Source organism: Rhipicephalus microplus, chromosome X (assembly GCF_043290135.1).
Source record: "Rhipicephalus microplus isolate Deutch F79 chromosome X, USDA_Rmic, whole genome shotgun sequence".
Taxonomy (NCBI): domain Eukaryota; kingdom Metazoa; phylum Arthropoda; class Arachnida; order Ixodida; family Ixodidae; genus Rhipicephalus; species Rhipicephalus microplus.
The window spans coordinates 295,724,768-295,748,656 of record NC_134710.1 but is presented as its reverse complement, the minus strand read 5'-3'; the positions used below and the strand labels follow the sequence as shown (position 1 = coordinate 295,748,656).

The following is a 23,889-nucleotide window of genomic DNA, read 5'->3' as shown; positions in this document are numbered from 1 at the left end:
CCAGTTTTAAAGATATTACCCAGCATTACAGATTGGCCAGGTGCAAATTTCCGCCACCACACCAAAAACTGAACTAAAGGCAGGCGGTCATGTGGCGACAGCTGGAGACCAAGATGTTTCCAAACCCAGTGATCTTAAATGTCTGTTACCCAGAGCTTTATGCGTCGCGCTGCAAGTTTTGCGAGGCCAGGGCAAGCCTGGAACACATGCTATGGGAGTGTGGAAGAGGTGGGGCTCCAGACGGGGATGCAGCCTCCAACCGAACGCGCTTGGAGAGTGCTCTGCTCAGCCATGCCCTCGAAGACCAACTGTGGGCCATACAGCGAGCCGAGGCCGCCGCCAGAGCTCAAGGGCTCGTGGCCGATACCTAGGCGGGGACATCTATCTGCCCAGGACCCTGAACAACTCGCCGGACTTTTTTTTTTTTAATAAAGTTGCGTCTCTCTCTTTCAAGCCTTCGAAATAAGAGAATTAAATAGCCATGTGCTATGGATTGTGCCGGAATGCAAATGCAAAGCTGTAACCACGCTGTAGCACCCCTGATTTACAGTTCTTGTCATTGCTGGCCGTAGATTTTACGGTCTCTATTATAAATGAAACCCCAACTTCGGATTTTCATATTTAGCCCTTTGAGATTTTGCTATTTGCATAAAGTAGTAGAAGCTCAGAAAGAGCAAGACATATTGCACTTTGAATGGATTGAACCTTCTGCATAATAAGTAGGTCTTCAGTTAACTTCATTTTGCAGTGTACTGGATAGACATGATCACTTTTCTGAAGACACTACTACGTTTGACGTGTTGCTTCCTGCAAGCAATGTGAAAAGCAGAATATTTTTTCTTAAAATGGACATAACCAAAAATCAATTCTGTCTATGCCATAAGTAAGCATCTATGACTTCAGGGTGAAGAGGTACTATGTATTTAACTACAACTTAATTAGGATGAGTGACTATAACACGCATTATTCTTGTTGCAATAGAATATTGAGTGCTTTGAAGTAACCTTGTAGCAAATTGACACATTTACAGAGAGTTCTTTATAGGTCTGAAATGGTGAAATAAAGTAGGTTGACCTATTACTGAGTAAATACTTTAATCTAACCTCTGACAACTGGTACCATCCATCAATTTCAACAGAATTGCCCAGGTGCACCGAGCAGTTTTACCCAGCAATTCACTGGCTTTTGCCATGGATGGGTTAAACTGGGAACATGACCTGGAGGTACTTATTCTGCAACTGCGCACTTCTTGTTGGAAGCTTTTGTTGGTGGTGCCTTTCTTAGCTGCCCTAGTGTTTGGCAGAACATTATAGTTAAAGCCCATGATTACTTTTCATCGTCTATCTTTTCTACTAAGAAATGTTCTCGACATCAGCAATGCTCACTCTCTACTATGCTTGGTATGTGTGGTGCTTGGTGTATGACTTCGCATTGCAAGTGCCTGTTGCGTAGCAAAACTAGGCAAATGGGTACCTACTGCAATTGTTCCCAGGGCATGGCTTTCTTCTTACTGGCGAGCATGACACAGCGTCAATCCCGGTTGCACTGGTTACATTATTATGGGCACAGAATGCAAAAACACTTGCTACTTACTTGAACCATCATTCTATTTAATCTGTACACTGCGAGACGACGACCTCTTTATGTGATCTACAATTCACCCATGTCTTGAATGAGCAGATTGTATTTTATGCTTATGAACTTCTTAATTTCATTACCTTTCAAACTCTCTGCCATCCTCGGCTGTGTTTCCCATTTTGTGGTACCCATTATGTGTCCAGCCGAGGTCCAAAGATGGCGCCAATCCTAAGTCCCTCACTATGATGTGCCTCAAAATCAGACTTTAGTGGGCCCAGAGTATAGAATATTTTTTTAATGTAGCCATGTAGATACAAAGAAGTGTTTTTGAATTTCTAACTGCACCAGCGTATATTGTTTGGAAATGGCGTTCTGATGACCGTGTTAAATATAGTCCTGCTGTTCATTATTGGCGGCACACTCATACAGTGATGCTCTGCCTTCCAACTGCCCTCTTTTGTTGGACAGAAACATGTACGGCTTAGCCAATACAATCAACTGCTTATCCAGCCAATTTTTCTCAAATGGATATGGTATAGCTTCAGAACTGTATCCCAACTATTGCACAAAAAAATATCCTCACAATGCATGTGTTATGTTATTCTCTCAGTAAGCTTATGTTGTTCTGTACTTGTGCAAATGTCAGTCTTCCTATTTTTAAGTGAAGTTGAACTGAATGGCAAGCGTTCACTTACATAGCAGAAATCTAAGCTAGCTTACTTCAAGATATTGACATGCCCTCAGTGTCAGATAAAAGAAATAACTAATTACAGTTAACTTGTTATAACTATCATTTTTGGCACTTGAGTGCAAGAAGAGAAGCCGCAACATCACAAGCACAGTGTAAGACATGTACCCTTTGCTAGCAAGCTGAGAAGCACCACCTAATTAAGTGTAATGGACTTGATACTAGTAACAAGGGCGCACGCCTGCTGTCTGGGAATGGTAGCGGATATTCAATGGCGGTATTTTAAAACTTTAAAAGAGACCTACTATACTTTTCTTGGTGATCATCGAATTGCTTCACTAATCGACTGCCGCAAAAAATTTGAGAATCCATCTAATATGGGCAGAGTTACGTGGATTCATCGCATGCTTCGAACACTTTAACTGCTTTTGAACCAGTGAGCATGCTGAAAGCTACAGGGCTGGGGGAGGGGGAGATTACGTTGTCTGGCTGCTGACCTGAAAGTTTTAAGTTCTGTCCCAGCCGCTGTGGTTGAAATTATAACTTGCGAAATGCTAGAGGCTTGAGTACCAACGAATATCAGTGCGTGCAAAAGAACACTAGGTGGAAGAAATTTCTGCAGCCGTCCACTACGGCATGCCTCATAATGCAATCATATTTCTGGCTCGTAAAACCTCAGATGTTATTAAATCGTTGCTTTGTGAGAAATCCAGATGACTGAGCTGCGTGGTGAAAGTAGGTCAGTGGTGGACAGACAAAGATATCTGTATCATGTGATGTAAGAATGACTGAATGGGCATGTTGGTTGAACATACTTTGAAGTGTAAGGCACAGTAATGACAATGGAAACACAAGGAAGGTGCCACTTTTGGATGTTTTGCCCTGTGTGTGTGTCTCCCTCTGTCTGTTGTTGTCATGCCTTACCTTTACGTTCGATACGCAGTCTGTCATTGATTTAGTTTTTCCAGAAATGCCGGTTGCTATAGCGAAACGAGATTATCTTTTCTTTCAAGTTTGGTCCTATCTCTATTTTAAAAAAAAAGGTGCTGCTGTCAATGAACTGATGGTTGTGCATTGTTGCTACTTTTACCTGGTTGATCATGCCTTATGCTTGTCGAAATATAAAGAATATCTTACATCATGGTCACAAAGCACATCTACTTGGAACCAATTCTGAAACCTAGCGCAATTTTTGAGAAAGAGTGACACAAGTTGTACTAAAAATGCACTGTTCCATTTTTACATGTCAATTTTCCAAGGTGGAGAGAGAGAGACAAAACATTTATTGAATTAAGCTTGTGAGTGAAGGTGGGAGGGTCCCTTATTCCAGGAACCCTCTGGCCTGGACAGCCCGCCGAGCTCGAGCGACGAGTTGACGCTGATCGGAAACATTTTTCTTTAATATAGTTTTACCATTGCAATCGTGCTTTGCTCATTTTTATTGCTGCATGGCGTGCACTCCATGATCTAGTAGCCATTACAGTACATTACTAGTGCTGATGGTAAAGCCAGTAGCTTAAAACAATTGCCTTAAAACAATTGGGAGCCAAAGTGTGCCAGCTAATTGGCTTTCTAATTGTGAAGAAGAAAAATAAAAAACTTCAGCTAAAGCTTAAATAGATAACATGGCACATCTGTGTATGTGCTAGCCTTGCATTAAGGGGGGGGGGGAGCTAACCCTGCAAGTTCAACATGTTACTGAACAAATCAACACGCTCACTGCAGGCTTCCCATATCAGGCAATATTTGTTACTTCAATTCACATTGTCTGGCATAGGCAATACGGAAGGAATGCTTCAATCAATATGTGCTTTTTTGTTTCAGATGCAAAACGACTGTACCGTGCCAACAACAAGCGCAAGCGTAAGAATGGACGAATGAAGGCACTACAGGCAGCTGAGTGCAATGGACAGGCAGCACATTACAGCGAGCAAGCTGGCTTCCATGATCAACAGACACCCCAGACCGACGTGATAGCTGCTGAAGGTGCAGTGCCACCAGAGAGTAATTGCACTGGTGAGCAAGTTTCAGAAGACGCTGCACCGTTAGCAAAGCGGAGGAAGAAGTCTCGCATGAAAGTGCCCAATACAATGAGCAAGCGAGCACAAAGGAAGAGGACACTAGAAAAAAACAAGCAAAAGAAATTGAGTCAGGACATTAAGAGGAAGCTTTTCCAAGGAGAACAAGCCCAGAAACCTCCAGCGATGGACAACACTACTTTTTACATACCCAACAGCCGCTGCTACCGAACGTATTGGGACCATTCCTGATGAAGGCATCGCTTAGCAGTATCAGTCATACTGGGATTTGTCTGTTGAACTAGGGTAGCCGTCAAAATAACCAACCTTCTTGAAAGGTAGAAGGTATATAAATAAAAGGCTTGAATTGAAACAGCAGAGGAGAAATATAGAGCGGTGCAAATATTTTTGTTGTCATAGAGGCACAGTGCCCACCAGAAGCCATTTGGATTGCATTAACATTAAAACCCATGTGATATCAAGGTAATAGAGGTGTAGAATAAGTGCAAGTCTGTGATCTCGAGTTTAATTGCTGTTACATGTGAAGAAAGGAAAGTGCAGGTAGCAGAAAAACCAAGAACACTTTTTTTTTTTTAAGCATGAGGACGCAGAATTTTTTTTCATACATCGCCAGGAAAAAATTTTATCTGAACGGGGCACCTTTGTTGTTTAGTGCCAGGCTTTATTGCATGTACAGACTCTGCTGCATTTGGAACATGTGGCTTTTGTTGTCATTTACTGAAAATGATCTGCAATGCTACCCAATTATCCATGAAAAGATGCTTTGAATTGTAGCCAGCAATGTGCTGAAATAATTTAGCATGCATATTTTTAGTACTGGCACCACCACAACAATTGTTGAGTGGTACTGCCACTAAACTTATCTTAGCCTCTAAAAATGTCACAGTTGTCCAACTCCTGTGGTTAAATACTATGTACTGTAGAGAAAATTTTTTTGAATAAAATAGCCAAATAATTGGTGTTTTGCTGATTGCATAAATACCAGTGGGGTTGGTGTGCTTTAAGAGTGAAGTTTTCTTTTGCGTTAGCTTTGACTACAAGGAATGATACACCATTGATAATCAGGCTTTATTGCTTGTACAAAATATCTCTTTTTGCATGAGGATGCAAAATTTTCTAATACATAGCTGTAAAAAAATTGTCTAGTCTAAATGGGGCACCTCCACTGTGGGGATTGTTTGCTAGCGGGAACTTGTTTGATAGCGGGAGCCTAAGCCTTCCTCACATCATCGGCTGGTGTGTGTGTGTCTGTGTATATATATATATATATATATATATATATATATATATATATATATATATATATATATATATATATATATATATATAAAGAGAGAAACAAGTATACGCTTCTAAAAAACTGTTCATTGGTGACGTTTCGACACTGCAGACAGATCTTCATCAGGGTGTGATGAAGATTGGTCTTCGGTCGAAACGTCTTCAATAAACAGTTTTTTATAAGTGTATACTTATTTTCCCCTAATTTTACGACAATTGAAGCCAGACTCTTCATAATCTACGTGTATATATATATATATATATATATATATATATATATATAATGAGAGAAAGAATGTCCTTCATACTAATCTTTTGATGTGATCTTTGATGCACAGAGGGAGAGTATGATTAGCAGTATTTAATAATTAAACATTATGCACAAAATAGTTTTACATAGCATTCACTGGGACAACCATTAATGTGTGTTACGCATGCAACAGTATTGCAAGCAGAACTTTTTATACATTACCCAACCCACACAAGTTTATAAGTACAATGCCGATCGTGGCCTCACCAATAGTATAGATTTATATTAAGGAAATTTCATTACGGCCTAAAAACTTCTAATAATTACGTTTTTTTTAATGTAGGTAGCAGTGACTGCACCTTTTTATTTCTGTAATTAGTAATAGTTACTTGCATACATGCAGGTTTCCATATTTTATATTTAGTCTCATTTGCTCCTAGTAACAGTGCTTCTTGCTCATTGTCATTATTACAATGACCACATTGCTATAGTTTGTAGCTTCACATCCACAAGTGTTTTTCTTTTGTTATAGGCATTGGTGTTATTAGGGTTTAATACGTTGAAGGGCTCTCTGGCTCCTCTAAGTACATATATGCCTATGCAAACAGTGCAAGAACAAGTTTGCCTGGCATTGTCTCCATGTGCGTAGATCGTTAATATTCAATTCATCGAAATTTTTTTGGTCATGCATACAGCACCTGCTTTGCAGTACGATGCAATGACCCCAATATGATTCATCGTGTAATGACCACCCAGGCATGACTTCATAAATAAGAGGCTACGCTATTTCCAACACAGCATACTTGTGGTCATCACTTTGTTTGTAGGGGTGTGCAAATAGTGAATTTTAGAACTAAATTGAATACAAACTGATTAGTGGTGAGACCAAATCGAATACCAACATGAATAGTTTGGCAATAATTTCCAAAGTAAGCCTAGACTGGTAATGTGAAAATGAAAAAAAAAAGTCCTATAGTTCCACAATGTTTATTTTAAACAAATATGCACAAGCTTTAACAAAGTAACATTAAAACTACTTTTAACAGACAAAAAATACAATTATCTATTCTGAGCAAGAACTAGAATATTATAATAATTTTTAATGAACTAAAAATGCTACAATTAAACTGAGCAGCAACTAGACCCTTTGAAATATTTTCTAACTGCAGGCTGAAATATAGCAGTGACAACAGTATTCAAGGTGACACTTCGTGTTCACTGCTTTTCAATAAAATTCGTAACTAAATGGTCGGCCATTTTTATGAGTTATCATAAATTTCATAGTCTAACTAAATGGTCGGCCATTTTTATGAGTTATCATAAATTTCATAGTCTAAGAAAAACGCCTTGCCCCGCCGCAGTGGTCTAGTGGCTATAGTACTCGGCTGCTGACCCACAAGTCACAGGATCAAATCTTGCCTGCGGCGGCTGCATTTACGATGGAGCCACAATGCTGCGGGCCCGTGTGCTCAGATTTGGGTGCACGATAAGCAGGTGGTCAAAATTTCCAGAGCCCTTCACTATGGTGTATCTCATAATCATATGGTGGTTTTGGGACGTTACACCCCACATATCAATCAATCACGAAAAACGATTCATCCTGCGATCAATATGGCATTGATAGTGCTGCAAGTATATGAACTGCATGCGTCTGGGTAATTTGATGACAAAACAAACACAAGCTACACCTCGCAGTTCGCCTCGTCTCATTTCTTAAGGCGTTTTTTTATAGTTGCTGTATATTCGAAAACTATTTGGTATTTCAAATATGCACCATTCAATTTGTTTTCAGAAATTTTCTAATATTCGCACACCCCTAGTTGTTTGCAATTCATCAGAAATTTTCTCTGTGTCGTAAAATTGTGTGCTTGCTACACACTGCCACAAACCCGTGAAGCCTGGTGGTGCTATAATTATGTGTGCAGTCAAAACAGCGTGCTATGCAAAACGAGATACGAAAGACACTTTTGGAGTAGCTCGAAAATTCTTCCTTCTGAAATTCCATTCAAGAAGGCTGCCTGCCAATCACATTGGCAATGTTTACTTGTAGCAGCTGGTGAGAGTGATCCATATGAGTGCAATAAATACTTTCAGTTGTAGTATAACGATCTTGAACTGTTAATGTGTGTATTCAACTCTGTGAACTCACATTTGCTGAGAGAGAGATTCAGAGCAGAAGAGAAATAAACGGCACTGCACGTGCGTCGTGTTTACTTGCCTGGTACCCAAATTATTCGAGATTACTCAAGACCAACATCCACCTGTCAGTTAAATCTCCATAGTCCAGAAAACTGCGGACCTTGACCATTTCCCTGGTCTGGTTAAGTTGCAGGACACGCATGGAAATTGGGCTTCCATATGTACTAGAGTCCACTGCCTTATTCCTCACCTTATTCCAAGAAGGTGCTATCACTGCAAACTACCATGTGATAAGCAATGCAAACAGATTATCGAAAACTTTCCTTAGCTACCCTGACATGGCCAAACTAAAAGTGCACTCATCGACTGATAGCAAATTTGATATAGAGCAGCGGTAATGCTATTTCATTTGAATGAAAGAAAACTTTCCTGAAAGATGAAGAGCGTTTAATTGGTTCATAAAACGTTTACAGGTTCCTGCCCTTATATGCGTTGACAATCATGTAAATTTCAGGCCAGGCAGAGCAGAATAAAGTCAAAACAGAGTACTTTAACATTTATAGGACACCTGCTCAGCGTAGCCCTTTTTGTAATGCTATAGCGCAAAGCACAAAAGCATCGCATAGGCAGCCTACACTGCATAAAACTTACTGTGCGTGGTGATTACACATGGAAGACAATCCCCACAGAAGGGGTGCAAGGCAAATTTTAAAAGTTATTGCTGTGTAGAAGTTAAGCTTTGCCACAATTGAAGGTGCAGCCGAAGTGCAGCACTGTGCAGCCGAAAGTGACCACGCTCGAAAGTGGGGTGCCCACCAATTGGTAGACACGCTTATGGCACCTATGTTTAGTGCCAGGCTTTATTGCTTGTACATACTGTGCTGCATTTGGAACATGTGACCTTTGTTGTCATTTACTGAAAATGAATCTCTGCAAGGCTACACAATTATACATATACAGATGCTGTGTATTACGGCCAGCAACGTGCTGAAATAATTTAGCATAGATATTTTTCTTAGTACTGGCACTACCACAACAATCGTTGAGTGGTATTGCCACTAAACTTGCTTTAGTCTCTAAAAATGTCACAGTGGTTAAGTATGCTCTGTAGAGCAGACTTTTTAAAATGAAAAAACAATGGATGCTTCATTGATTGTGCGTGACCAATGGGGTTGATGTGCTTCAAAAGTTAAGATTTTGTTAGATTTGACATCAAAAAATGATTCACCATAAGTTTCCATGAGGCAGATTTATTGTATGCAGGTGTGTCCAAAGTGTACATTGACGGGGCCACAGGGCATTCACTTGAGGCACACGAAGTGCCACTTGTCCACTGTTGCAAGAAAATCAGAAACATGGTTTTAGAGAGAGAACATAGTGCATGTGTAAAGCTAGATGGTAGTAATTAAAAAGCAAGTGTAGGCAAATAAAAAAAATGCCACACAAATCTGAGAACCTAGGTCATCATGGCACACTTATACTGTTGTTAGAGGGGCACGCTAACCAGTTGCAAAAAACACAAAGAATTATTTCACTCCAGTGAAATATGTCACCAGTTCACAAACCAGCTCAGCCTCGGTTCCCTCAAACTGCAGTTACAGTCATTTAGACAGAAAGCCTAACAGCAGTTATCCCACTAGCTGGTTGCTTCGAACTAAAGTTGACCACATCAATTAAGGAAGCTAACAAAATGGCAGTATGTACCCAAGTCAGCAGTCGAAGGCAGTGTGGCCTCAATAAAGGCTGAAAAGTCTTCCCAAAAGCGGCTCAACTGGCCTTTTTTAATTGCAGAGATTCTGACACGTGAAACAGTCTGTCAAAACAAATCATGCACGAAACATGACTATAAAGCAACGGATATTTTGGCTTGTAGAAAAATAAGAAGGAATAAACGCGTGCCAGGTGAGGACTGCAAGAAAAGAGGAAGTTGAAACCATGAATGGCATTTGGTCTGGTTTTTTACACCGATCCATAGTTTTTCTTTAAAGGCTCTTACATTGACCGCAAGGTTATTTGGAGCATAGATGCAAGACTGGCCTTTCCTTATGCCAATTAATGTCAAAACACTTGATGGAATGTGCTCGAGGACTGCACGTGCAAGAAGAAGAATTTATTTTAAATAAAATGCATTGTATTTGCCAGTGTCGTATACTTATGAAAATCGGCTATTATGTGCAAAGTTCTTGCAAGCTGTAGTTTACTCCAGTTAAGTGAGGTTTGCCACAGCTCAGGTTAGCGTGCCTGTGTAACTACGGTATTAAACTGTTGAATACCAAGCAACACTTGGCTAATATTAAGATGAGCAAAAAAAATTACTGAATCTGCAAGGCTTTGCTATCACAGAAAAATTACAGCTGCACCTTTCTTTCTTTAGTATGCAGTTAAAATACTATCACAACGAGAACCCTGACCACCAGTGAAGAATGTTGAGCTGAAAAAAGCGTGGAGGCAACAAATGTTATGCGAACATTTCTCCATGTTCATAATGCCAAAGAACAACTGAGAGTTTGAACAGCCATTTACGTGACCAAATTACGGTGGCCCCTACATTATTCATGAAAGAAAAAAATTGAGTTAGGACACTTCATGATAAAAAAACACAATTTTAAATACACTTGCTCACGTTATTGTACATATCACGTCAACTTAGCCTTCTGTATCATGTATACACAGGTGTGAGCTTTTTACATCGCCGTCACATACAGCTGAACCCCTTTATAAGTGCAATGCACCGGGGAGCAATTCTTGCCTTTCATACGAGTTCTCTCTTATACGTAGGGTGTGCATTTCCTCACCTATGTATTTTCTCAATGACCCCCATTTTAATGTAGGCACACTGGTGTGTCTTATACCCATTTGCCTGTTACATCAGTTTCTCTTACGAATGGATCCAACTTTAGCTGAAAGTGACTGTCTGAAGAAATGATTTGCGGAGAGTGAAATGAATAGCCAGTCTCTTTCGAACTCAAACTGCCATGTAAAAGTGTTTGAACAGTAACAGTCCCAACGGGCCTATGTAAAATAAACTACCATTAGTTTTCCAGTTCAGCAACATTTCTGTTAAGTAAAACAACAGTTTCCTGTTAAATAGTGCATGTGTGATGCAGATTTAGCGGTGCAAGTCTGGTACGAATTCATTGCACTAAGTTCAGTGAAATATGTCTAACACTTTGTGAACCAGTGTACAAACCAGCCCAGCACAGTAAAAATTATCTTCCACACACTGCACAGCACTGTTAACTTGATTGACCCTTTCAGCCCTATATTTCTTTATTTTAATTGGAAACATTTTTGGTGCATGTGTCACTGATAGTACCTCAGAAGCTTACAAACAAAAAAAATTGAGCTAGTAGTGCACATATTTATGGATTAATGAACATGGCTTTATCAGGGCTCAGTAGCTGTAAAATGAGAAAAATGGTTTCTTTATCACTGCCAGTCCCTTGAGTACACAAAATGTGAAACAACTTCTTTATTATCAGCACGATACTTATTCAACAGATTCGATGCATTGTTTTGCAAATGGCTCAGCTAACGCGTCTCAGCTTCACCCAAAACTTTGGGCAAGCTGCTTTATTGTGGGCCCCCCAGCTCTGCAAACATGCCGCAATTATGATGTCAAAAGCAGTGGGGATTACTGAAAAAGTGTTTCCCCGAGAATGACCAATTTTGATTTCGTTTTGGAGTTACTAGGGGAAACTTTATGTGGCGGCATCATGTGGTGCCGCCAGGGTCAAAAGAGTGACTGCTTTCAGTTGAAACACTCTAGGCAACACTTCTCACGTTACTGAGCCCATAGGTTCATTAGGACTTGTATTTTAAATTTTTAAAAATTTAATTTCCTAGTCGCTTCCAATCGTGTTGAGCCAAGTGCATAGCACATCCGCAAGTTTTGTCAAAAGACAGAAGAAATCGGCACGTTGGTAAAGCGTAAATGGCTATTCACATTTTTAAACTAAAATACTCTGGTAAATTGACTACAGCAGGCATACTCATAAACACTGCCATCTTGAAGTGCTGCAATTCGCATGGCATGTGCAGCCATCTACGCCACATTTCTTTCTATTGCTAATTATACTGTAAATGAGTAAAAAGATATAAATTGATATGCGTGTATAAATTTATTCAAAATTGTAACCAGCCAAAATACAAAGCACAAAGAAGGGAAGCTGCCCCCTACAACTGGCCTAACAACCGTAATATCGTTGGTCCAGCTATTGTGTGTACGACTTCCCAATAACTATGACGAAGGCTTTATCGAAGTGGCAAAAAACAGTAGGTCAATGCAGCTGTTTGCTCATAAATTTTTTTAAAGAGTGAAAGTAGTTTTACAAAGAGTAATATTATTTGAAAATTTTTTGCACCACCTTTGAATGGGTCAATGAGTACTTATAGTTGGCATAAAATGTTGAATGTCAATATAACAAGGTAAAGTGCTGACTTTAGTGAGATTGTCACACATAAGTTGAATTATAATGAACAAAGTGCAAAAGAGCTGTTTTATCACTACAACAAGAAAAAAAGGGGGGAGGGTGACAATAGTTTTGTGGCTCACTCTGCGTTTTTTTTTGCTCATTTCTTACTAAGTTCCCGCTAGAAAAAATAATTTATTTGTTCTGCAAGCTTCATTATACAGCAGTAGCTTTCAGCTCCATGAAACAACTACAGTAAATGAGCACACAGAAACAGTTTCCACTAGCATTTCGATTTTGCAATATGTATTAAAATTTTCCATGTCATTATATGACAAATTAAACTTTGAATTCAAGCTTGCTTTAATGCTGCTACACAAGAAGTGCCACATACCAATATCATCTCTGCCGGCATCAGAACCAAGCTCTGGTGTAGAATTGACTATGGAAGTAGCTTCGTCATCACTAATATGGTGTGGAGATCCAGTGTGGACAGTAGTAGAGCTGTTGAGACAACATGATAAATTTAGTAATCAGGAGCAACACACCACATCCTGTATGACTTTTTTTCATTACCTGTACTACGTTGTACAACGGGCACACACACAGACACACACACAGAGACACACAAAGCTCGTTACAGTGGAACCTCGTTAATACAAACCAAACATATGTTGAGAACATGCCAGAAACATGGCGAACTACACACTAACCGTACAGTGATGCAAACCAAGTCGACATTTTATCACCTGGAAATACCCTAGATTGCACGAACAATCCCTAGCTGCTTTTTAATGTTTTCATACAGGATATTTTGCCTTCGAGAGATATAAAGATGATCATCCTGTGGCCCAACTTATCAGAATGTTATCAGAAGTAAAAAGCAGTATATTAACAGCCAACGATGGTCTTTTCTTCTACTTACTGTACAGTAATTGCACATAACAGCTTGCGGATAGAGTGAGTTGCTTCAAAGACAGATATATCTATCAAGATGTGATGTTTTGTGCTTATAGCACGTTTTTATAGCCCTTCCTTGTACATGCAACCTGCAATCAGGTGTTGAATTTCTCATTTTCCACATTTACAAGCCACGCTTTATTATGTCCAGTAGATATACAGGAGCGTAGGCATGCGCACGGGAAGGAGGGGGGGGGGGGGGGGCGGCCACCCTTTTAGTCACACAATGGGGCGTGCAAAGTCGGCCTTATACATTGACACAATAGAGAGGAGAACACTGCAACTCAGGGGGGTGCAGTCAGCCCCATAATTCACATACAGTTAAACCTGCTTATAACGAACCTCCGTATAACGAATTCCTCTATATAACAAAGTTTTTCTATTCCTCGCCGTTGCTCCATAGAAGCACATGTATATGCGACATCTATATAACAAAGTAACTGTGGCAGACAACCTTGATATAACAAATTTTCCCCGCGAACAATCTAAGAATTTTACTCCGCATTTTAGCACGAACATGCATGTCCCACAACTTCCCCGTTGCTGACGAAGCGCGAAGCGGCGGCGGCGGCGCGCACGGCGCACCAGGCGAGAACGATCGCTAGTTATTGGGCGCGGGTAGGTGAGCGTGAGGCGGGCGTGCACCCCACGAGCCAGCGTGCCCGGGTGTGTGCCCCCCCACTCCAAACCAAAATAAAAAAAAAATAAAACTACTTTTGCGCATTGGCAGTGCCATGAATTTACATATGCGGGGCCGCAATCCACACGGAGAGCGCTTTATCGAATAGTTTTTTGCGGTGTCCTTGTTTGCTTTTCGTTTTCGACGCTGTGCGCGCGAGCATAGTTTCACTGCGCACGCATGGTGCGGCCCCCGACGACGTTCAGTCTTGCTTTCTTCTTTATTATTGGGATAGCAACTATATGGACAGTCTCGGCTGGTTTCTGGCTGTTGCCGCTGCCATTCACATATATATGAAAATTCCAGAAAAAGAAAAGCCACGCACACACGGCGCCCAGTTCGTCACAATGCGCCGATGCGCGCTTATATCCCATGCATACTTCGCCCTACGAATGGAGGGGGGGGGGGGGGGGGTAGATGCTTCTGAGCGCGCTTATCCTTCAGTGAAGAGAATCTTGCGCCTTCGACTTTGACCGTAACGATCGCATTTAGTTGCCGGGCGCACAAAGAACACTTCGCTTGCAGCCGCTGTTTGCGAAAAGAGTGCGCTTTTCAAACACAGCAAAGTAACAACTGGGGCACATTGTTGGTTCGCACTCATATCTGTACCTGTGATTATGTTTCGTGCCTCGTTCTTGTTTGAACAGCGCGTTAAGTGTCGAGCGGTAAATGTTGTTAGTTTGCTCTCGTGCTGTGTATGTTATTTTTGTGCTTCATTTGTGCGTGAGAAGCGCGCTGCCCGTTTCAATCTGCTTGCCGTTCTCAGCGTTAATTACAAGTTGTTGCTATCGCATCGCTTCGCCCTTGCGGCGAAGCTGTCACTTCTGTTAATTTCGGACAACTGTGTCGTCAACTCCGAGGGTATGTCAGATTAGGCGCTGATGGAAACTCTCCGAGACCACGGTGAGGACAAATATTCGAAGGTTGACTCGTCGCGTGCTTTCATCTTGCGCCGCGAGTTCGCAGGCTGGTAGCTTTCGCGATTAGCCGATTGGTTCTGGCAAAACACTACGGCGCATTGAATGCAATACAATAAACACGATAGCAAAAAATTGTAATGTTATAAGAAGTAAGGCTGGCAGCCAACTCTTCTGGATGTGATATTGTGGAACTCCTACAAAACGCTGGTGTGAGCAAATACGGCCGCTCTAGGAAGAAGTGCTTTTTTCATAAAGTCCCTTCGTGTTGAAATCGCACTGATACTCGCCGAGATAGCAAGCGCGCCAGCGATAGCAACCACTCTTAAAATCCAAGTTCATTGTTACTACTCGAGCGACTCCCCTCCCACTTCCCGGCGTTGTTTCATGCTCGTTCAACGGGTGGTTTACTTTCAGTTTGAACATTTGACGGCAGTTCTAGCACGCGGGAAACGTTATCTTATGCTGCACTTTCCAGACGATGGAGATGGGCCAGCTCATTTGGGCTCTGCTACAGCAGCGCTCGCGCGCTTTTACCCGCTCATGAAAGTTACGGTGCGCGGGGGCGTGTTATCAATTTGAACTTGTTACGGAACGTGGCGGCGACGGCGGAAACTCGCCGAGAGTGTCTATTTAATTGCTATCGCGATAATAAGGCAGTTTTTTACTGTAAAATAAGTGTATTGGGTTAGCTCTGCCTTCAGTCCCCTTTTTGTTTAATTTGCACATTTATTTTCCGAATTTTTGTACTAAACCTGCATATAACAAAATCCTCTTTATAACAAAATATAACGAATTTTTTGGCGAATTTATCAATTTTGTTATATCCAGGTTTAACTGTAATAAGAAGAGAGGACGCTGGGACGAACCTACCTTCCCCCGTGAAAAGGAACCCTTGGCATCTATATGTACAGGGGCCCTTTTATTACTGGCTGATAGCCATATTGAGTACTTTGAGTCTGCTTCCCATACGACTAAACATTTCTGTCACTATCTTTGTCTTCATGAAAATGATTCGACAGACGGACTGAAAACACGTGAACAGCTTTTTCGTCCCTTTCCGGCTCCCTGTTTTCATAATAATGAAAACCTATCAACTTGCCCACTTGTCAATCTCACTGTCGCTCTTTTTTCCTCAAACTCACCTGGTTCAGAAGTTATTAATCATGGAGACGGCACGATGAAGGCACTTGCCAAGCATCGATTATGCACGTTTTCATTTGCACTGTTTTTTATGTGTTTTCATGTACATTGTGCTTTCTCTCACAAAGCACCAATCACTCAGGGCCCTCGTGTGGATACTTGCGTGCATGCTAAAAACTTTCGGCAGCTTCATTTAGCCCCAGTATTCAGCACATAATGATCTCACACTACACAACTGCGATCGCCTTCACTCGGCGCAGCGGAGCACCAATAATGCTCTCTTAAATGAAAAACAATCACTAGCAAAAAAACTCATTTCTTTATAGCCGTTCTACTTGACAAAGGGTGATTTCTCATTAAGGCTTTTCATTAGGTCATGTTATGTAACATTTCCAGAGCCTTGGAAAAATCTCTAGATTCAATAAAAAAGACGCCAAATCCCTGATGGAGATGGAAAATCCCTAGATTCAGAGATGAATCCCGGGGGGTGAATATCACTGTAAACGTAGTATTCATTAACCACCAAGTAAATCAGCGTGCACAGGGTTCGCCTTCAAGGGAGATTTCAAGGAGTACATAATACGCGGCCAAAGCAGCGTGACATAGCAACGAAACGGACATGATCAGCTGTCCATGATAAATGTGTACCGCGATCTGGTACATACTTAGCAAAAATTGACATAGTTTTTTTAGACGCAGCACGGTCACCGCGAACCAATCGTCTACTGGCTTTGTGTGCAGCGCATGGCCTGCTTCGCGTACACACTGTGCTGAGCCACTTGCATCTACTCCCCTTTGGACCATGCACAGTTGTGACGAGAAGCATTGCGTTAACTCGACGATGCGAGCTTTCTGAAAGCGATGCTCTAGCAGTCCTGGCAGCGGGCAGAGGAGCGTTTGGGCGGTTGCCTCATGAAAACGTGTGCTACCCTTCCTGTATCGGTGCCCGTGATCTACAACGCTCCACTCCACAACAGCAAGCTGTTTTCATTTCTGCAAAGCGGTGCACACTGAACACGATCCCACACAATGATAGAGGCGGCAGTGATCGGTGTCTTAGCGCTCTCAGGTAGTCACTGATGATGATGAGTAGTTTTTAATGGTGCAAGGGCCAATTGATGGCCAAAGAGCGCCATTTCAATTGACTACAGATATGAACAATGATATGATGCGTGGCTGTAAAGAGGCCTTAAAATTCCTTGCGCTAGCGCTAATTAAAACATGGAAGTAATAAAATAATGACAGTGGAGTAAGTTATGTGTAGTGATTGTGGGTGGCAAAATGTCATGATAATAAAACCATGATGAAGATGTAGTCACCGCAGCCACGACCACGGTACAGAGGTCGTTCTACGGATGACCTCGAAATATTGGGTGAAAGCTATGCACATCTTTTAAAAACGTGACAAGTGTTTGCAGTTTAAAAAGCGGATCCCTACCGATGAGCATCCCAGGATGTATAGGGAGCTGCTGTTGGTAGGGCAGTAAAAAATGCTTTTTTTTTTCTTAGAGCATCTAGCTCGTTGCACTGGACCAGAATGTGGGGAACCGTAAGGTGTTCTCCACATCTCTCACAATATGGTAGATTGCTGGTAGATAGAAGAAATGAATGTGTAGAATATGTATATGTTATTCTAAGCCTTGTTAGCATTACTTCTGTGTGTCGTGATTTTGATAGTGCCAATAACCTAGTTGTGGCTTAATAGCATGAAGTTTATTATCTGTGTGTTTATCCCACGTGCTCTGCCAATACCCCTTGAGCTTTTGTTTTAGAAAAGGTTTTAAGTCAAGTGCAGGGATTGGTATTGGTGCATTGGGAGTAGTGTAGTTGGCGGAAGCAGCCAGATTGTCGGCCAAAACGTTCCCTTGTATCTCACGGTGCCCTGGAATACAGCAGACAACAACATGCTGTTTTGAAGTATACAGTGTGCACAGAAGTGAGTAAAGTTACACCAGCACGAGGTTCTAGGGTTTTTTAGCAGTTTTCAGGGCTTTGACCACGCTTAGGGAATCTGTGTATATTACCGCCTTTTGTAATTTTATCTGTTTGATGTGTTTTACGACTGCCAATATTGTGCAAGCTTCTGCTGTGAAAATGCTTGCATCAGGATGAAGAATGCCGGCCTCTGAAAAGGATTGGTCTACCGCTACATATGACACAGAAGTGTTTGACTTTGACACATCGGTAAAGAACTCGGGGCATGTGTATTTATGTTTTAGTTCTAGGAAGTATGTATGTATGTGTGCAAGTGGTGCGTGCTTTGTGACTTCAACAAAAGAGACATCACAGTCTATAAACTGCCACTGCCACGGTGGCAGATATGTTGCAGGAGCCATCAAACTGTGTTCAAGAAGAGGCACACCTATTTCTTCGGCCAGGCCCCTTACACGGAGCGCGTAGGGCTGCCTAAACGAAGGACGATTCTCGAACAAGCCAGAACAAGACAAATCATTAATTGTGAAATGGGATGGGTGTTTCTTGTCTGCCTTCACCTTCAAAAAGCACAAAAAGGACAGGAAACATCTTTGTAGGGGGAGCGGCCATTCATTCGAATCCACGTACAGGCTCTCCACAGGGCTAGTTCGGAAAGCACCCGTAGAGAGGCGAATGCCTAGATGGTGGACAGGGTCGAGAATTTTCAAGGCTGATGGTGTTGCCGACTGATAGATTATAGCACCGTAATCTAGGCGTGTGCGTACGAGGCTTTTATATAAATTCATTAGACATTTCGTGTCACTACCCCATGTAGTGCATGACAACACTTTCAAAATGTTCATTGTTTTTAAACACCTGTCCTCTAAATACTTGATGTGTGGGATGAAGGTTAATTTAGTGTCTAATATGAGAACAAGAAAATTTTGCTCAGTCTTCACTGACAGAGGTTGACCATGCAGGTCAATGTTGGGGTCAGGATGGAGGCCCCTCTTTCGGCTGAACAAGACACAAGTGCTCTTTTGCGCGTTGAGTATAAAACCATTCTTGTTACCCATTGAGATACCTTGTTCAACCCTAGTTGAACTTGACGTTGGCACATTGAGATGTTGCATGATTTGTAGCCAATATGTGAATCATCGACATACATGCAGTAAAAAATATTTCGTGGGAGAGACAGGTGCAAGGAGTTTATTTTAACAATGAAAAGTGTGCAGCTCAATACACCTCCTTGTGGCACTCCTGTTTCTTGGACAAATACTACTCGAGATAAGACAGTGCCAACTCGGACACGGAATGTACGGTTGGACAGGTAGCTTTCAATAATTGTCAGCATTCTACCCCACACACCTAAATGTGACAGGTCTCGCAATATGCCAAAGCGCCATGTAGTGTCATATGCCTTTTCCATATCGAGGAACACAGAAAGAAAAAATTGCTTATGAACAAAAGCGTCGCGAATTTGTGCCACGATATGGACAAGGAGGTCAGTGGTCGACCGAGCCTCTCGAAACCCATACTGGTATGGGTCAAGTAGGCCATTAATTTTAAGGAAGTGCATCAGGCGCCTGTTAATCATTTTTTCAAAGACCTTGCAAAGACAGCTGGTTAATGCTATTGGCCTGTAGCTGGAAACTGAGGCCGGGTCCTTGCCTTGTTTTAGAATAGGGATAACGATAGCTTCTTTCCAGGCTGAAGGTAGCTCGCCGGAAGACTATATCGCATTATGCAGAGAGAGGAGAGCTTTCTGGGTTTCAGTGGGCAGGTGTTTCAACATTTCATATGCCACACGGTCCGGACCTGGGGTAGATTTTTTACAGCAGGAAAGTGAGGCTTGTAGTTCAGCCAAACAGAAAGGTTCATTGTATGCCTCATGTGTTGTGGGATTGCGCTCTAATCTCTGTTTTTCTATTTTGGTTTTGTATCGTCAGAACGCTTCACTATAGTGTGATGAGCTGGAGACCTGTTCGAAGCGCGCTCCGAGAGTGTTAGCCTGGTCTTCCAAACTCTCCCCTTGTGTGTTCACTAGAGGAAGTGAATGTGCTTTTCGTCCTGCCAACTTACCAACCATGCTCCAGACTCTCGACTCATCTGTGTATGAGTTAATGCCTGATAAAAATTTGTGCCAACTTTCCCTTCTCACCTGTCGGCGCATCCTCCTTGCTTGCGACTTGATGTTCTTAAAATTTACAAGATTTTCGGCTGTGGGCGAGTCTCTAAGCAACTTCCATGCCTTGTTTTGTTTTTTTCGAGCATCACGGCACTCATTATTCCACCATGAGACTCGTCGTTTGCTTGACGGTCCACATGTTTGGGGAATACATTCTGTTGCATCAACCAAGAGAGCTGTAAAGTAGCATACAGCATCCTCTATGCTCAACGCCGCCATGTCAGTCCAAGATAATACAGTCATTTTTTGAAACATTTCCCAATCAGCTTTGTCGGTGTGCCATTTGGGAACTTGTGCAAGATAGGCAAAAGTCGGATGTATGCACTAAGGGACAAAGAAGGCAAAATAACTACCAATATGGATAGGATAGTTAAAATAGCGGAGGAGTTTTACAGGGATCTGTACAGTAGCCGAGACAACCACGACCTTAATACTATAAGAACTAGCAGTAACCCAGATTACACCCCACCAGTAATGATAGAAGAAGTCAGGAAAGCTTTGGAGGGCATGCAAAGGGGCAAAGCTGCTGGTGAGGATCAGGTAACATCAGATTTGCTAAAAGATGGAGGACAGATTGTGTTAGAAAAACTAGCCACCCTGTTTACGAGGTGTCTCCTGACGGGAAGAGTACCAGAGTCTTGGAAGAACGCTAACATCATCTTAATACATAAGAAAGGAGATGACAAGGACTTGAAGAATTACAGGCCGATCAGCTTGCTCTCTGTAGTATACAAGTTATTTACAAAGGTAATTGCTAACAGAGTAAAGAAAACATTAGAATTCAATCAACCAAAGGAACAAGCAGGATTTCGAACAGGCTACTCAACAATTGACCACATTCATACTATCAATCAGGTAATAGAGAAATGCTCAGAGTATAACCAACCACTATACATAGCCTTCATAGATTACGAGAAGGCGTTTGATTCAGTAGAAATATCAGCCGTCATGCAAACACTGCGGAATCAGGGCGTAGATGAAGTATATATAAACATTCTGGAAGAAATCTACAGGGGATCAACTGCTACTATAGTGCTTCATAAAGAAAGCAACAGAATACCAATCAAGAAGGGTGTAAGGCAGGGGGACACAATTTCCCCAATGCTATTTACCGCGTGCTTACAGGAGGTTTTCAGAAGCCTAGAATGGGAGCAGTTAGGGATAAGAGTCAATGGAGAATACCTTAGTAACCTGCGCTTCGCCGATGACATTGCATTGCTGAGTAACTCGGGAGACGAATTGCAACTCATGATTACGGAGTTACACAAGGAGAGCAGAAAGGTGGGTCTTAAAATTAATCTGCAGAAAACGAAAGTAATGTACAACAACCTCGGCAAGGAGCAGCGCTTCGAGATAGGTAATAGTGCACTTGAAGTTGTAAAAGACTATGTCTACTTAGGGCAGGTAATAGCCGCAGAGCCGAACCACGAGATTGAAGTAACTAGAAGAATAAGAATGGGGTGGAGCACATTCGGCAAGCACTCTCAAATTATGACAGGTAGATTGCCACTATCCCTCAAGAGGAAGGTATATAACAGCTGTATCTTGCCGGTACTTAGCTACGGAGCAGAAATCTGGAGACTTACAAAGAGGGTTCAGCTTAAATTGAGGACGACGCAGCGAGCAATGGAAAGAAAATTGGTAGGTGTAACCTTAAGAGACAAGAAGAGAGCAGAGTGGATTAGGGAACAAACGGGGGTTAAGGATATCATAGCTGAAATCAAGATGAAGAAATGGACATGGGCAGGGCATGTAGCGCGTAGACAGGATAACCGCTGGTCATTAAGGGTAACTGACTGGATTCCCAGAGAAGGGAAGCGGGTTAGGGGGAGACAGAAGGTTAGGTGGGCAGATGAGATTAAGAAGTTTGCGGGTATAAATTGGCAGCAGCAAGCACAGGACCGGGTTAACTGGCGGAACATGGGAGAGGCCTTTGTCCTGCAGTGGACGTAGTCAGGCTGATGATGATGATGATGATGCAAGACATGTATTTATTATTGATGTGCTGATAAAGATAAGAAAATGGTCACTACCATATGAATTATTAATGACTTCCCATTTAAGTAGAGGCAGAAGTGAGGGGGATGTTACGCTGAGGTCTATTGTTGAGTACGTATTGTTAGCGATGTTGTAATATGTTGGCTCTTTCCGATTCAGCAGGCACGCACCGGAAGAAAAAAGAAACTGTTCAGTCAGGCGACCTCGAGCATCGAAGCGAGAGTCACCCCATAGATTGCTATGTGCATTGAAATCTCCAAGGAGAATATAAAGTTCTGGAAGTTCGTCTATGAGGGACTCGAATTCATGCTTTTCAAGATAGTGTTGTGGAGGTATGTAGAGAGAGCAGATGGTGACGAGCTTATTCAAAAGAACTGCTCGAACAGCCACCGCCTCAAAAGATGTTTGTCGTGGTAGGTGTGTGCATGCAATCCCTTGACTGACTATAATGGCAACACCACCGGATGGCGTTGATTGATATGTGGGGTTTAACGTCCCAAAACCACTATATGATTATGAGAGACGCCGTAGTGGAGGACTCCGGAAATTTAGACCACCTGGGGTTCTTTAACGTGCACCCAAATCTGAGCACACGGGCCTACAACATTTCCGCCTCCATCGGAAATGCAGCCGCCGCAGCCGGGATTCGAACCCGCGCCCTGCGGGTCAGCAGCCGAGTACCTTAGCCACTAGACCACCGCGGCGGGGTACCACCGGATGGCGTAATTGCTTCAATCCGGTCCTTCCAAAAAATAATGTAATGACGTAAAAAGTTGGTGTTTAGGTTTCACGTGTGTCTCTTGTACGCACAGCACCTGAAGTGTATGTTTGTGTAAAAGTTTCTGGATATCGTCGAGGTTTCTCAACAGTCCTCTGACGTTCCACTGTAATATTTGTGTCATTTTAATGTAGTGAGGTGCTGTGTGTACAAAGTGTTGCGTTAGATTACAGGGCCTTTTGGGGGCCCTGTAAGTCAAGGTTTTTCTCTTTTGGCACGCTCCGAGGAGTTGCGCCTATCCTTCGGCGTCTGGGGCACCGGAGGAGTGGGACTTGTATCCATCACCTCTTGTGAGGTGGTGGATTGTGCCTGCTGGGCAGGCACATTCACAGAACTTTCGCACCTAACTGCGCTTGCAGTGGTCCGAGGTTCAGCAGACATGGGGGTCTGCCGGCCCTGTTTGTCAGGTGGCGGAGTAGTACAGGCTGCTCCAGCCGAAGGCGCTGATGGCATGACCGTGGCCACACTCTGTGTGACAAGTGCGGGTGCAGAAAGATGTGGCGCGGCACCCCGGCGCGTCACATCTGCGTAGAAGGGATAAGAGGGGTTGTGAAGTGAGAAACGCTTACGTGCCTCTTGGAATGACAGATTGAATTTGACCTTGAGTTCAACTATTTGTTTTTCTTTTTCCATGTGGGGCATGATCGTGAATAGGAAGGGTGACCTTCGCAGTTCAAACAATGAGTTGCTTCTGAGGTGCAGTCGTCGGATATGTGTTGCATGGATGCACACTTGGCGCAAGTGGCGCGCCCTCTGCAGCTCTGCGATCCATGCCCGAAATGTTGACACTTGAAACATCGACGAGGATTGGGGATGTAGGGTCTTACACGCAACTTGCAATAGGCGGTTTCTATTGATTCTGGTAGGTCGCTTGTTCCAAAGGTGATTATTATGTGTTTTATAGGAGTCTGTTTCTTGTCACGCCTGA

The 23,889-nt window shown here is 42.4% G+C and overlaps 2 protein-coding genes across 5 annotated transcripts in view; one reads left to right on the top strand and one right to left on the bottom strand.

Annotated features, from left to right (window-relative positions):
• LOC142776191 (uncharacterized) overlaps window positions 1-5,284 on the top strand; it is an 80,434-nt gene extending 75,150 nt beyond the window's left edge. For both annotated transcript variants that reach the window (XM_075879403.1, XM_075879404.1), the window contains one exon: window positions 4,091-5,284. In XM_075879403.1, coding sequence (XP_075735518.1) covers window positions 4,091-4,536 — 446 coding nt within the window. In that variant the 3' untranslated portion in view covers window positions 4,537-5,284. The remainder of the gene's footprint in view (window positions 1-4,090) is intronic.
• Window positions 5,285-9,202: 3,918 nt separating this feature from the next.
• Window positions 9,203-23,889, bottom strand: part of Nurf-38 (Inorganic pyrophosphatase Nurf-38) — a 74,250-nt gene continuing 59,563 nt past the window's right edge. For all 3 annotated transcript variants that reach the window (XM_075879399.1, XM_075879400.1, XM_075879398.1), the window contains exons 10-11: window positions 12,779-12,888; window positions 9,203-9,305 (exon numbers count right to left, since the gene is read on the bottom strand). In XM_075879399.1, coding sequence (XP_075735514.1) covers window positions 9,274-9,305; window positions 12,779-12,888 — 142 coding nt within the window. In that variant the 3' untranslated portion in view covers window positions 9,203-9,273. The remainder of the gene's footprint in view (window positions 9,306-12,778; window positions 12,889-23,889) is intronic.